Genomic DNA, 15444 nt, shown 5'->3' with positions numbered 1-15444 from the left:
AACCACTCTTTCTGCATCTTCTGTTTGTCCACTATCTCTAACAACCCCAAAATGCACTGTGCACACCTTTCACAACACATAGACCACGTTATTAGAACTGCAACATTTTAACAAGAAATGAAAGAACATACACCGTGACACTATTTCAAATGGTATCTATGAAGAGATTAGATTTGGTATCTATGAAGAGATCCCAAGCTGAGTCACTTCCCAGGCTGGTTCCAGAACAACAGTTAACTTAGAAACCATGCATTGAAACTAATTTATGTGGATAAGTGAATATCTTTGAAATGTTGCATACTAAATGAACATGCTGAAAATTTAAATATTATTTGAATTCAAAGTAACTGAAAAATTAATGGCAGAAACACAGGTCATCCTTAGGGAATATCTGCATTTGCTCTATGAATTTTAGTAAAGAAAAGTGTTAATCATTATTAAAAAACATGATATAAGTAAAATTAATTTATTTTATAAAAATAAGCAGCTAACAATATTAAACAAATAGTAACATTACAAATAATAAATAAGACCTTGTAGTCATGACTCACCTGTTCTATGAAAACATACAGACATATTACCAAAGAAGCAGCACTGTGTACAATAATGCTATAGAATTCAACTTTTAAAAAATTAGGTAAAGAAAGAGGAGAAAAAAGGAGTGAGTCTGGCGATTTCAACAGGACAGTTCGAATGACTGGTCAACATCCTCCTGTAAATAGGCCTTTGTCACAGGAGAAGGCACAGCAAGGAAGAACACATTCACATGTTAAAGCAGACCTAAAATTTCATTTGAAAACCTAAGTGTGCTTATAAAAAACTTAGGACAAAACAGATTAATGTATTCAGTTACCTCTATACTAAAATAACCTCTGTCTACATAGTCACCGAGGAAGAGGTATCTTGTGTTAGCAGGTGATCCTCCCACTTCAAACAGCTTCATTAGATCAAAGAACTGGCCATGAATATCACCACACACTGCAAGCAAAAATTTTGTTCAAATTAATTTAAAAAAAAAACTAACAGAAAAGTTATTAAATTATAGTTAACAGCCACAAGTACTTCTAATTAAGAGGAAAGGCAGGTATAAAGCAAGAGTAACAGAAATTTTTGAAGGTTGCCCCTTTGCTTTTGATTAAAACCTGTGACAATGCTGATGATAGCTCTATTTGAATCCAGGAGATTGGGGAGTATTTTTCCAACATATTTAATGCACTGAGGTCTTGAAAGCTGTCAGCAGCTCCTTACTGTCCTCCCCAGCTCCTCAGGTATCTGTAAATTCTTCTTGGTATATGAATTTGAGAATGACTRCTGCTTTGCAACAATTTGCTGAGTCCATGTGAACTTGAAAAAAGTAGGGAGGTGTTTTGTTTCTGAGTCAGACTAACATAGCTTTTAATAACATCGTATCTTCTCCTCATTCAGTTACTTTTCTCCTTCAAATAACCATGTTCACTATTTCTACAATGGATTTTTCTTATGTTTTTAGAATATGAGACAGGATAAGACCTGTAGTCAGCAACTGAAGGCAGAAGTGCCAAAGAGAGCAGCAGATAGGAAGTCTTTAAGCAGCGTGCAGCAAAGCCAGATTATCCCACAATTCTAAAAAAAGTAATTTAAAAATGCACAGGAAAGACAACTGGTCCTATCTCCTCTTTCCCACAGGAGTTCCCAGTTCAATGAAGTTAGGAGCTGCATAAGGTGCCATTGGTAACAATTAACAGTAATTTGGAAGACCATGGCTTTGATTGAGGCAAAATGTCACTGATCAACTGACAAACAGCATCTTCTGACTTCTTAAGTTTATCAGTAAAGTATTGGGGGAAAAAAGTCCTAATTTTGGAACGAAATACTGGATGTGGCACACCACATTGTGAAGGYTGTTATTCCCTTAGGAATGACCATTTGCCATCACAACTTACAAAATATGAGACTAAATAGAATATGCACTTTTTTGTGTCTCTTTCTTTAAGATTTCTACTCAAACACTGAAAGAACTTCCCTCCCTTTTAAGYTGCCATTATATCAATTACCTGTATAAACAGAAATATAAAAACACTAAATAAACTTTAGTTTTGAGCTTTATCTGGAACTTCAAAAGACTCTGAGCTCAGTCAGGCACTTCAGTAGTKTCCATATTTCAATAATTATTTTTTTTAAATGTCAACAATAATAATGATGTACTGATGTAAATACTAACAAGYAACAAGCTGATCCATTCAAAGCAGCTTTCAGACACTAATTTTATGTAAGTCCACTTAGAAGAAAACACATTCAGATTAAAGAAAATACAATTTGAATGTAAAAAGCAAATCTACTTTTCATTGTCATAAATAACAGACATGTTATTTTCTACGAGTCCAGATTGTTTATAAATAGAAGTATTAAAGGACACCAATTCYACCTTTCACCAAGTCAAACAGAAACAGAACTGTTCAAACTATGAAAACATYAAAGAAAACCCTAAAAGTCAGTTTTGTATCTCAGTGTATCTGGCCCAATRTTAAAGATGCTGAAACAATCTTTATCAGCACCACTACTCTCACAATATCATGGTTTTACATGTAATCACCAGGCTCACAGATTAATATAAAGGTGTRTTTTTCACTAAGAATCCCAGTTCACAGTACTTACTTGAAACCACAATAATTAGCTTCTCTTCATGTATTTAGATTTCAGGATTTTCCTGAGTTCAGGACTGCTAGTTATAATATTGCACTARTTACAAATTCATATGCAACAGCATTTAACTACTTTCTTCTTTTTTTCCAATTTTAATACCAATCCTACTAGCTTTTCCAATCGGTTTAATGCCTTCATTTTGCAAAACAATGTGCAGACTRTTAAGCAAATACAGTTAGGAGGAATACTTCAGTCGGACTACTACAGAAATTTTATTTTAGCAATTTTAAGACAAATTCTGATATTTAATACTACTGAAAGTATYGGGCTTTTTYAAATTTAATCATATGTGAAATTACYTAGAAATATTACCTGTAATTGGAGCTTCAACTTCTATCATMGTTTTTTCCCTCCGTAATATTGCAGCACCCTCATTGATGATTCTAAGTGCAATTTCTTCATCCACTCGACCTTCCTTTATCAAGTGGTTCTTCAAAATGTCAACCCTTGGCCTTCCATCTGTGTCAAACACTTCTTCAGACGTCAAACGATGCGTTGGTGGAAAAGGGACAGCTAAAATKTAAAAAGAAAAAACAGTAGTCACGACAATGCTATTTTAAAAATATAGTMCATCTAGGAATGGATCTATCATGGAATAGCTGCTATCCAAAGTAGGGAACATGTCTTTCCACCAACCAGTTTTACAACATCATTTAAAGCTGGACAGAATAGTGCTATCTGTGTAAGTATTTTAAAAAATAAACATTTTAAAACATCTACACACGGTTGTAGAAACTATAAAATGGAGTTAGAAGGCATAGTAATATGTACAATATCTGGAAGAGTCAAAATTGACTTTGCAAAGGGAAATAATCTCTCTCTATCACCATTCCCTGAAGAATGTATTGGTGATGCAGGTTTATTCATTTAATAGCCACTCAGACTTGCAAAAGCATTAAAAATTGTCCTATCATCCAAGCCTCAGGGGAAAAAAAACACCAAAACCCCTCAACCAAACAAAAAAAAACACCAAACAAGTGCAAAGCTAGCAAGAAAAGGATACAATACTGTTCAAAAGACTAGAAATAAAAGTAAGCAGCRGTTGGGGACCAAAGCAGGCTCAGCAACAACCCAGACAGCGCATTTAGCAGTGGGCAGCAGTTCAGCTACTGCACAAGTGAAATGTGAGTGTGAGCCATGGAAAAGGAGGACACTTCAACATTGCCACTAAGCAATATCATGGCACCCATGCAGGATCTCACAGAAAATAGAACTAATCTGACCCTGTCYTCTCCTCAAGCATACTACTGTTGAAACAATGAACTAAAACAGAAGCAAAATCATTTTGTTTCTCTCCATTTAGACATTGTATGTCTAAAGAGAAAAACRGGAGGAGCACATCTATTCAAATGTAAGAACTAGTAGTATGAACACACTTGCAGACAGATTATTCATATTTATTTTCTTACTCTCTTAATTTAAATTTTTACCTTCCAAAATCAATACTTAGATACTGAAACATTCACTGACATAATTTGATTTCTAGATTACTAGTAACACATTGCTACTCTTCTGGTTTATGGAATAATAAAAATCTATCAATAGAATACCTGATACATATATCACATACATATATTCACTGAAATTAAATCAGTTTAAAAAATAAACTAGAGAATTGTCTATTATTCCTCTTACAAAAGTTTCTAAGCAGAAAGAAGCTGAAAAATGTGCCTTTACATAGTATAGAATGAATTCACCACTTTTGGGGGGACATAAAATATTTGATYAAAAAAAGAAAAATTACATGCCTTTCCTTCAGTCTCCTCTATTAGTAATTCAAGCTTCACCCAGAAATGCTAAGATTCTGTGTAGTCCAAATGTTAATAAACTTAACTTATTTAAGATATCAAAAGACAATCCCTTCTGTTTCGTGCACAATTGTTTAAAAACATAAATCTGTCTCTGAAAAGAGACATTAATTATTCCAATAAAATTATTTTATCTAATTTTTAGAAGCACTTATTTATGACCACGTAATCATCAATTCTAACATTCACTACTTTTCTGAACTTAATACATTCTCTTAATGTTATTTTTGTTATTATTTAGAAATTTATATCAAYGTGTACATAAATCAGTTTCAGGCTCTTTCTTGTCCCACTTTTTTAATACATTCATTTGTTGGCCCACAACTGTCTCCAGCAATTCCAAGTTGAGCTCATCCTTTTAAGAGAGACCAGACAAATCACAAAGATTTCTCCTGCTTTAATTGCTTCCAATGCATTAGAGATCACACACACCTTCCCAGAACCAGTATCAGTCAGCTCCAAGACACAGTTTTCTAAGAATTGTGCTTCATTAATCCTAGTATTATTCCCAGTATTATTAAGTGAAAGATGACTGTTCTGTTCTTTTTGGAGATTTTTTTGGGTAGAYGCAGGGTGTTCCAGAGAATGGACTGTTGAGGTGATCATCTGTTCTTCATTCTCTTAAGGGCAAATCATCACTGACTTATTATGACTATCAATGGCTRCAGAATTCAAACAGACTTCTTCCTAATGACAGTTCAGATATTTCAGGGGTTCTAAGTCCATGCTAAATGAAATTTTCTTCTCTTAATGAAGTTCTTAGATCTCTGTGTTTCAGATATGATCAGCACAAAAACTGTCTGTTTTAACAAACCACAGCTTTGAGTTTGTCTATCAAGTTGTATTTTCTGGGAAGCTAAAAAACCAGTTTTATTCCAGTGTCAAGATCTGTTTCAAATTATTTGAATTAATATACTTATGAAGACTCACATTTAAAACTCTGTATCCAGGGGTTCACTATCCATAATGCCCCAAACCCACAACTGTGGTATGAGAAGTAATCAAGCATCTCTAAAGTTATATCTGCCTCATGAAAAAATGAAGTCTTACAACTAGTTCCTCAAAGTTTAACAAAATCCTTTTCACACAATACAGGTATTTTCCCATTGCTCAAGAAGTATTTCTTAAGAACAATTTTCAGAGAAGGTAGAATAAAATATGGCTAAAGATGTCATTCACCTGGTTAATAAAAAGAAATACTTATTAGAAAAACTGTTTCTTTCCATYTGATACTTTAGTTTTTCTTCCAGCAATAGTTAGCACTGTATTAGAGTGCATATCTTTGAAAAATAGTACAAACAACTTCTTATAATAGGTTAAGGATGATGATTTTTGAAGCATGTAGACAATTTCTGCAAACTAATGGGTTTAATTAAAGCTTTGATGAAGCAGTCATAGAATGTTATAGCCTACGGAAAAAGAATTTCAGCATGATGTGTTCCAAGACAGAAATATAATCCATGTTTCAAAGTCTTTGTGCACAACCTGCACTCTCGGGACTGTAACGGAATGGTAATTAAGAGGAATTACCCTAAGGAAATAACATGGCRTTGGGCATTAAAGGATTCTCTTCTCCATTCCCAGCAAAGCTAAGCAACAGAAAAGTATCTAGAGATGAATCTCTAGAGTAATTCACACTGCAGTACAAAACAACAGGCTATATCTTATTAGTAAAAGTATAGATGTTAATAACAAATGTAACACATCATGATTTACAACAACAGACCAGATTTTCTAGAACAAATCATTGCTTACTAGTCAAAATTAGTCAATTTCACTTTAGAAATACATACAGATGATATGATTTTAATATATTGATCCTAAAAATAAACAGTAGTGCTGGGGAAAAGGTCCAGTAAATAGCTTTTTGGGATTTGTAAATGAAAATATTTTGATGGGTTTTTATTACTATTTATAGATGCATTAACCAAGAGAAAAAAAATCACCTTTCCTTTATATTGAAGTACTACTAAGAAATACAGAAAGCAAAACCGCTAAACCTAGCTCTACACTGACTTTCTACACACCTCTGGGTACACTGTTACCTTACCATAAAGCATGCTGTGGAGATTCAAAGGTTAGCACCAATCTAAACGGATAAACTCCCAGTATGCAGTAAGAAGTTCTAAGTAGAAAAACTACATTAGCGCGGCACTTTACCTCAATATCCCTGCTGAGAGGTGCAATATGGCAACTAACACAAACACGCTACTTCCAGACCCAAAGCAGATCTCACACTGCCTAGTAACTGAGTACAACAGTAGCTCCTAATAAAAACTTACATGAAGATACTGTAAATTTCAACCCACTGATATACATGCCCATTGTAATAACCTCAGTTAAATCTGGCTTTTATCAAAAGACACCCTGCTGGAACAGGCTCATGAAACAAGATGAAATCAAAGCCTCTAGACTAATGTAAGAAAAAGCATCAGGGATCAACCGTGAAAGGTACTGTACTTTCACAAGCAAAATTGTTTCTATTCTTATGACTGTAAAACTTAAATAATTATTTTTCTCTAACAGTGAAAGAAAATCAGCCATTTCCTCTATCACCAGGAATCCGTGGCAAGTTTCACGAATTTCGTTTTGGCTGTTAAAACCCGCTCAATATCCCAGATTGCATTTTCTGTTTCAAAAATGTTTTTGATTTCATAAAGTCTCACTTCACATTGCTAAGGTTACTAAACACAGACATTCTATTTGCAAGGAATTTGTTGCTTTGGTGATAAGTATACATGAAACAGTATATATAATGTTTGTCACCACCAAGCGTACCATATATCAATACAACCGCAGTGTTCTGTGAATAGAAAGGCCAGAATCCTTCATTTTGTCAGCAGGTTTGTTACCGTGATAGCAGACTGGTCTGTGGTTTTTCTGTTATTTATTCATGTTTTGAGGTCTTTTGGTTTTATAAATGCATTGCTGTCTATGCACTGTCACTCAGAAGAATCACAAAGCCCAACACCTACTACATCTTTCAGTCTGTCCCTGGAGTCTTCACACCTGTGCCAACATCTCTACAGAAGGAAAAGATGCAGCACCCATAACTACTATGAGGACAGAATATATCCAGTTATCCTTCTGCTTTGGTAGAACAGATTTGAAAAGAAACAACATAAAGACATCACAGATGGTCTGTGAACCAGCAACCTTGAAAATACTCGATAAGCACAAATACATAGCTGCATCTACTGGAATCAGAAAGATAAGATCAACAGCTGACAAAACCCACAGGTTGCCCTATACAAGAAAGCATAGATCCAGCAAAGTCAGTTTCTTGCAAATAGCAAAAACTATCCCAAAGTTTAACGAATGCAAGGTTCCCGCTACATTAGCAAGCATTCTAGAAGCAAGGAAAAACGGCCCTGGAAACCTTGAAAACCCTACAGCAGCACCGCAGGTACTATTTATTTCATCCTCACTTATCACGTATTTGAAGTCTTAAAAGTTTCATAGAATTTTATATCTCAAATGAAACAATGGATATATCTTGTATGTCATGGTGCGCTCATTCATCTTTTATACTGTCTGTGAATTTTTCAGTTAACTTGGGTAACATTTTTGGAAGTTCCTCACAGGGAAAATACAACTATTTGTTTGAAAAGTATTTAAAGATACTCTTGCCATTAAAATTGCCACTTGTGTTATGCCAAAACATTACTCAGTGCTTAAATGCATTTCTGGCAATTATGGATGCACAGATCTTTTCCTCCCCATACTCTGTTYTCCAAACAGGTGGTTTAAGGATTTTCCCTGGAGTTTCATCTAGACCTCATGCTTAAGACCACTGCTAGAACTGTTTTCCACTGTTTTGTCCAGATCCTAAATAGATACTTTCACCATTTTTGCCTCCACTGCACCTTATTGCTACAAATTGCACAATATGAATTACACATTGTATAAAAAAAAAAAAAAATCACCCTTTCTCTTTTGTTTGGTACTGCATTTCTCCTTTTCACAGGGAGACATAAATGACAGGTGTTTCCTATTCACCCTTACCATTAAATACCGTTCATAAGGTAAAAACCATCTAACTTTATCCCTTATTCAACCACTCCTTTTCTAAGTCAGAGACTTGTCATCTTTGTCATTACACCTTACCAAAAGCCACTCTGTGCCTCTGAACGTATCTTTAGATAACAAAAATACCAGGAAGATGGAATAAAATTACATGCTGTTGTTGAAGATGCACATGTAACACAAAATATATATAATGACATGATGGTGCAATCTTTTTTCTAAACTGATCATCTAATACTCCCTGAATTCTTACCAGACCATTTGACTGCCACTGCAATAACATTTTCAAATATTATCCATACAGACGCTAATATTTCTTTCCCAARTTCACTGCCTTCTACGTCTAAGCTAGAATTTTTTGTCCTTAGTAGAGTCTGCTCTTTTTTTATCTGAACAGCATCTCCTACAACTTCTCTACCAGACACTCAGTCTAACCAAAACTTCCTTAAGCATCTCTGAAAGTTCACTATCCTGGATAAGTGTTACTATTTGCAATTCACTCTGTTTACTAAAGAACTTGTCAACACATTTAAAGAGTACAGATGTTAACCTCCCTCCACCATAGGAGTTTATTACCTATTAACATCCTTTCTCTCCTAACCAATTTTGATCCAGAAGAGGAAATATCCTCTTTTGCTTAAAGACTTCAGTGAAGGAACCTAATGAATAGTTTTGCCTGGATCAACAAGCTCACTGACTCCTTCAAAACGTCATAACAGTTTCTCTTGATCTACGAAAACTGTACCAACTCCTCTTTAATACTGTATTTCCCCAGGGATATAGTTAGTTCACTCTTTCTTACAAGTGCGATGAATCTGTTTAAATTAAACTTATTGATCTACAGTTGTACAGTCCAATCCAGAATTCAAATAAAAATGCTGCTGTACTCCATCTGTCATACTCAGAAGATAAGTTACGCCACAGGCTATGGAAAATAAACCCACAATTTTGTACCCAAAATCCCTAAAGAATTCCTTTAGAGCCACCAGACAGGTATCTTCTGATCCTGGGATATCTTCTGGGAACATTTCTTTTGTTGATGTGTTTTGAAACCACTTACATGTCAATGAGAGAATCCTTYGGTCCCATTCAGCAGTAAGAACTGACTCATATGCAAAAGAGTCCTTAGTTCCTTACACAATAAACACACATGTAAATAGTTGCCAGATTTTGTGTTCTGGCCTTACCATCCCAACCCTCAATTGCCAATCTGCCCTACTGAAATTAAAGCACGCTTCCATTTTTGGGTGGTTTTTTTGGGTTTTGTTGTTATTTCAAGATTAATCCACTCTAACATCCCCTAAAACAAAAAGAGACTAGTCAAACACTTACTTGTCAGAATTCAGTTCCATTCCACTGTGTTTCTTCCAAAACAAAACTGATTTTTTTTTCTTTCTTTTTACTATAACCTTTTAATACTCTGTTTATACTGCTGCTTTTCTGGATCATCTTAGAATAATTTCTGGCCAGCAGTGTAAGTGCCTTGCAATATTTTTAAAACAAGCTTTATGCTGCCTGTCAACTTTTAGCCTTTTACTTTTCTTTAAAACCAGACTCTGAATTATAAATTTAAATACTGCAATGATTTATTTTTCTCCTTACATGGACATAATTGTTCAAAAGTAGCTGTTAGAGCCTTAATTTAGGAGCCTGCTCAAGGATGTGAGTTATATCTCTTCAGGTTTCTCTAAAGAGTTGTTTCAATATGCTTCCACTCAATATCTAAAAGGATTGCCTGCGAATCAGACTGTGCCATGACTTTTATCCAAAACAAAGGAATRCTGCATCCTTCCATTTCCAGAAGAACAGACACAATCTCCAAATTTAGCATTTAGGTCAGCAAGACAAGGTCGCATGGATTGCTTCCCAAGGCCTAGCAACAGCCGCAGTGGACAAAGTGTAATGCTGGGAGGACACAACCCTCCCAAGTACAACTTTGGGGTGTACCTACCCTCAAGTGAGTTAGAGAAGCCCTGATGCTTTGCTCTCAAAGAAAAGGCAATGAAGGCTCATCCCTGCCATGCCTGGGACCACTCTATCAGTGCGAGCTTACAAGCAATTCTTTCTCCCTACCAGTGAAAAGTACTTTACTACAAGGTAGTAAAACAGTTGTTTCAGTAAAAAACACACACTGACAAATTTAAAGCTTGAAAGTCACATGCGCCAAAAGGAGAGGTAAGCTGACTGAAGTCAGTCAATTGTCATCCAACAAGAAAGGCAAGCCCAAAGAACCAAACACAGTATTTAAGTATCAAGAGCAGCTCCGCAAAAAAAATATTTTGACAGAACATAACAGGGGGAACTGCTATGTTCCTCAAGACAGTAAAACACTAAGTATGCTTCAAAGATGGAGAAGGTGCCTTAGAAAACAGTGAACCAGAACGACAGGTTCAACCCTATTAAAAAAAAAAAGCAGCAGCAGCAACAAAAGCCTCATCACAAGACACCTTTTGGGAACCAAATGGCAAAAGCTGATTTTAGACATTTCAGTTCCATAGCTAACCATTAATTTACAGGAAACTCTGTAATTACAAGTTACTTGGGCAATTTCACTAAGCCATGTAAAAAGAAAAATTGAGCTTTTGATACACTTTGAAAGCAATCAATTAACTTTTTCCAAGACAATTCATACTTGGAAACATATGCTAGACCAATACAGCTAGACTGCATATTCAAAGCCATTATGTTTATTTCATATATAGCGATCTGATATGAACATAACACACCTGATTACCTTTCAGATACTTCTCTTGATGTTTGTACTTACCCTCAAGTGTTAAACATACAAGTCAAAATATGAAGGGGGGCACATCCTAATCATTATCCTACCTTATCAGAAGAGATTAGTTACTGATGATACAGTAATTCAATTGTTTCTTCTTGGGTGAGCATCTCTTGCCCGTTTCTGCTAACACGTATTATAAGCGGTAAARAGCTCAATTTCTCACGTCCTCTGAAACTTAGTGGATTCTGTTCTTTATCCTCCTCTTTCAGTGATACACAAGAAGAAAATAAAACTTACACAAAATCAAGATAAACTATGCAAATAACAGCAAGCTGTAAGTCCCGACTTCACACRTTCTCCCAAAAAGACACAGAGATATATGGAGAACATGAAAGCTGAAATGTGGACCAATATGCAGATACRTCAGGTAATATTGCTACATTTTTCTCTGTGGCTTTTCTCAAGAATCTGAGACATTATAAGAGACCTATTCATTGTATAACAGGAAAGGGTATGGTGAATCTTTCTTGGTATGCAAGAGGCAACACATCTGTTTGAGAACAGGGATAGGACACAGTTGTTACATTTTAGCATGGCTTCAACAAATTCCATATATACTCCCACTTAGGACTCATAGAGCCTACAATCTTGCACTTCTGGGGTCACTGTCTAAAAAAAGTATTTCTAGCTGCACTGCACCTAATGGGGGAGGTGGAACCAAACCACCCTGTCCTTTGTATCTATAGCACAGACAGCGTGGAACAACTGGCCAGGCTTTCTCCAGAAGCCAATGATTCAGCATGATAAGGACGGACAGGACAGGTCAACAGAAGGTACAGAAAAATGCTGCTATATGAACTGCTTGTGATTGTATCAGATGAAGCCATCAAAGACTGATTACCTTTACAATAGTTCTGCAGCCTACATATCCAGGTTCAAAGAAATACTGCAAACTCAGTAATTCTGCTTAGAAACAAGTCTTAACTACAATTTTAAACAACCAGATGCACAGGTCACATTTAACAAACTGAATTTTAAAGTGACTGGAAATTAGCAGGTTTTCCACTGCATTGTAAAGCATCTGACCACTTATTATTAATTCTTTTACATTGCTTAATGTAGAAGAATTTAACTCATTACCACAAATTGCAGTAAAGGTAAAAAAATTCAGCAGGTCTAAACACCACACATTAAAGTAGCACTAATGAGTACATGTTTCCAATAGATTGGTTTTAATATTTTTTTTACCCTTGCAATTTGTTCAAACAGATGAACAGTTTAAGCAATTCAAAATGAGTAACAGCTTATTGTGAGTAAAGCTTTTCAGTTTACCAGAAAGCATGCCAATGTCCAAAATATACAATGGGATTCCAAGGCTTTAATTAACACCTGCTGAAGACAAATACATCCTTTCCATTTCTCAAGGACCCCTGTTACATAAAAAGTTAAATCACCAGATCTGCATCCCTTCTAACTCAGTCAGACCCTGCATTCTTAGGAATGTCAATCTTAACAGCAAACTGCTTGTGTACACACGTGATTTCCAAAAGTCCAGGCCTGCTACAGCAATCGTCCACAGTGACACCACCACATACAGTTCAATATGAAAACCACTGGGACTAAAATAAAATTATATGCAGTTTGAATAAACATAACCTAGAAATTCTTTGAAGAACTGCCTATGCTATACATTTAACTATGAATTTAGGTCTAACAAATACATAATTTGGATACTCCGGTTGCAAAGCATTCTTCTCACAAAAACTAAAGTGACACGCTTCATAGGGTTCAGAGGAAAGAACTTAACATTTTACAGCATTTTGGTCACTAGAGCATCCTATTTTAAACAGATCTATCTATTTTAAAATGCTTTACTTTTTATCCCGAGAAGTAAACGTTTGACTTTTCACGCCTCCCCACGAGATTAACAAGKAGGGCCACAAAGAAATAGATCAAGGTGAATTTTCTCCGTCAGAACTGGAACCTGAGGACAGCAGCCAATAGAACGGGCGGCAGCACCTTCCCACTCGCTCTTCCCCGGCGCTGTCAGCGCCTGCAATTACAGGGCTCTCCCCTGCGCAGAGCGGGGGAGCGGAGGGGTCGGGGCGCGGCGGTGACCCCGGCCAGCCCGGCACACGCTCCGGGCAGAGCATCCGGGCGGGACGCGCCAGGCCCGCAGGCCTCGGCCACCGCTCCCACCCGCGGCCCCGAAGCCCTCACGGGCCCGCCCGCGTCCCGCTCGGTCCCTCCCCGCCACCACTCCAGAGCCGACCCCCGGTACTCCCACGCCCGTGCGGGCATCCCACGCTTCCCCACGGTGCCGGGCTGCGCTTCCGTCCCCACCTGCGGGCAGGGCAGCCCGGCCCGCRCACGGGGGGCATCACTCCCCACGGCCGAGCCGCCCCTCCGCCCGCGGGCGGCCCCAGGCACTCAGGCGAGGGTCACGGCCCCTCATGGCCGCGCAGCCATGTTCCCTCTGTGGGACAGCGGGACGCTCACCCTTGACGGCACGTTCGCTGGTGGCGTGGGGCGTCAGCAGCAGCACCTTGTTCCCCTCTTTGGCGGACATCGCTGGGCGCTGCCGGGCTCCGGCGGCGGCTGCTGGGCGCGGCAGCGCCTTCGTCCGCCCCTCCGCCGGCGGCTGGCGGGGCGCGGCGGGGCGGGCGGGGGCGGCTACAGGCGCCGGGCGGCGGCGGCCCGGCGGAACATGGCGGCGGGCGCGGCTCGCGGCTCCTGGCGCAGCGAGGGGACGGTCCGCCCCGGGCCCGGCATGCACCGCGCCGCCGCCCGCCGGGCACCGCGGGAGCGCGCGGAACTCCCGGCCCCGACCGGGACCGCGGCGAGACTCCCGCCCGACCCGGGGCGGGGCGGGGAATGCGGCCCGGCGCCTCCCGGACAGTCGGGGGAGGCGGGCGAGGCACCCGGCGCGCCCCCGCCCCGGGACGGGCGGTCGTCAGGCCGGGGCTGAGGGGGCGGTGCGGCGGGCGGCCCGGCCCATAGCGACCCCGCGCGGGAGAGGGCCGGCGGCCACCATGGAGAGCTCCGTGGGGCCGCCCCGGGAGCCGGGGGCGGCACAGCTGGGGGAACCATTTTGTGGAGTGCCGAAGCCCTCACTTGCCCCCCGGGACCCACCGCAGAGCGAGGGGCCGCGCCCGTGCCCGGCASTACGGCAGAAAGAGGCCCTAGAGCCGCACCGGGCCGGAGAGGGAGGAGGCAAGGGAAGTTCCCCCTCACCAGAGACAACCGGGGCATAGCTTGGGGCAAGCTGCCACTACCAGATCATTCAGCCAAACCTGTCTGCTCCCCCCGAGCTGAACAAGAATGGACCAAAGGACATCGAGGACCCTGGGTACGGCAGCAGGAGCGGCCTCCTCATCCCCGACACCCCAAAAGCTGCGCAGGCTGACGGGGGGACAGTCGCTGCATGAGGGCCCGCTCTGGAAAGGGCAGCAGCTCACAGCCCCCATGTTCTATWCAAACCGTGCTAATGTGGTGCAGAGCAATAGGTCCAGCCAGATGCAGGGTGTAAGACACAGCCTTTGCCTTGGCCAAAAGGTTAGCACAACTGTGCTAAATCTAAGGTAATCTGATAATTATGACTACTCCAGATTAAATTAATTTCACTGATGAAAAAAGCTAAGTAGTTCCTGCTCTCCTTTGGAGCAGCTGTTAGCCTCACCCTCTTCTCGTCTGATTTAGTGTTTTCTCAGTTGAACCGATGTAGGCTGCGGTAGGACTGGTGCTCTAATTGAGATCACAGAAGTGAGCTGTGTTTAAACCAAACACAATCCACAAAGCAAAACAAACCCAAACAATTATCAGCCAACTGAAAATTTTCAAATTTCCCATCATTTASATATCAGCTAACATATCAACCAGATTTGCAAACATCTAAACATGTACATACATACTGCATTTGATTACACATGGCTACCAAAAAGAGTTGCTGCTTTGCATCACAGCTAACAGTGAAGCTCTTATGCATTATCTGTACTGAGCTGTGCAATCTATTCCACACAATAAATCAGGAATTTAAGAAAGAAAAGCCATTCAGAACTACTAGTTTCCAGCAAGGTCTTGGTTCTTGCCCCCTTCAGGTCCAAGGGAAAAGGATGACACCTGAGGTGAGGATCTGCCATGCTGAGCATGAAACTCTTTGGCTWAAGCAAAAAGGCATTGAAATGGACAGGTTACACAAATGCT

The 15444-nt window shown here is 39.6% G+C and overlaps 1 protein-coding gene across 9 annotated transcripts in view; it reads right to left on the bottom strand.

Annotated features, from left to right (window-relative positions):
* PPP3CB (protein phosphatase 3 catalytic subunit beta) overlaps positions 1 to 13927 on the bottom strand; it is a 46443-nt gene extending 32516 nt beyond the window's left edge. For 5 of the 9 annotated variants that reach the window (XR_008966062.1, XR_008966063.1, XM_057377043.1 and 2 more), the window contains exons 1-3: positions 13741 to 13924; positions 2995 to 3195; positions 854 to 978 (exon numbers count right to left, since the gene is read on the bottom strand). Coding sequence is in view for 7 of the 9 variants with exons in the window: in XM_057377043.1 (XP_057233026.1) it covers positions 854 to 978; positions 2995 to 3195; positions 13741 to 13810 (396 nt within the window). In the remaining 2 variants the exon portion in view is untranslated. Of the gene's footprint in view, positions 1 to 853; positions 979 to 2994; positions 3196 to 13740 lie in introns of all 9 variants that reach the window. The other 4 variants (XM_057377037.1, XM_057377038.1, XM_057377042.1 and 1 more) reach the window with 3 other exon arrangements.
* Positions 13928 to 15444: the final 1517 nt, after the last annotated feature.

Source organism: Malurus melanocephalus, unplaced genomic scaffold, assembly GCF_030028575.1.
Source record: "Malurus melanocephalus ecotype Western Australia unplaced genomic scaffold, MMel_1.1 scaffold_299, whole genome shotgun sequence".
NCBI classification, from domain to species: Eukaryota; Metazoa; Chordata; class Aves; order Passeriformes; family Maluridae; genus Malurus; species Malurus melanocephalus.
Note: the sequence above shows the minus strand (reverse complement) of the source record. Positions and strands in the feature narration are given on the sequence as shown.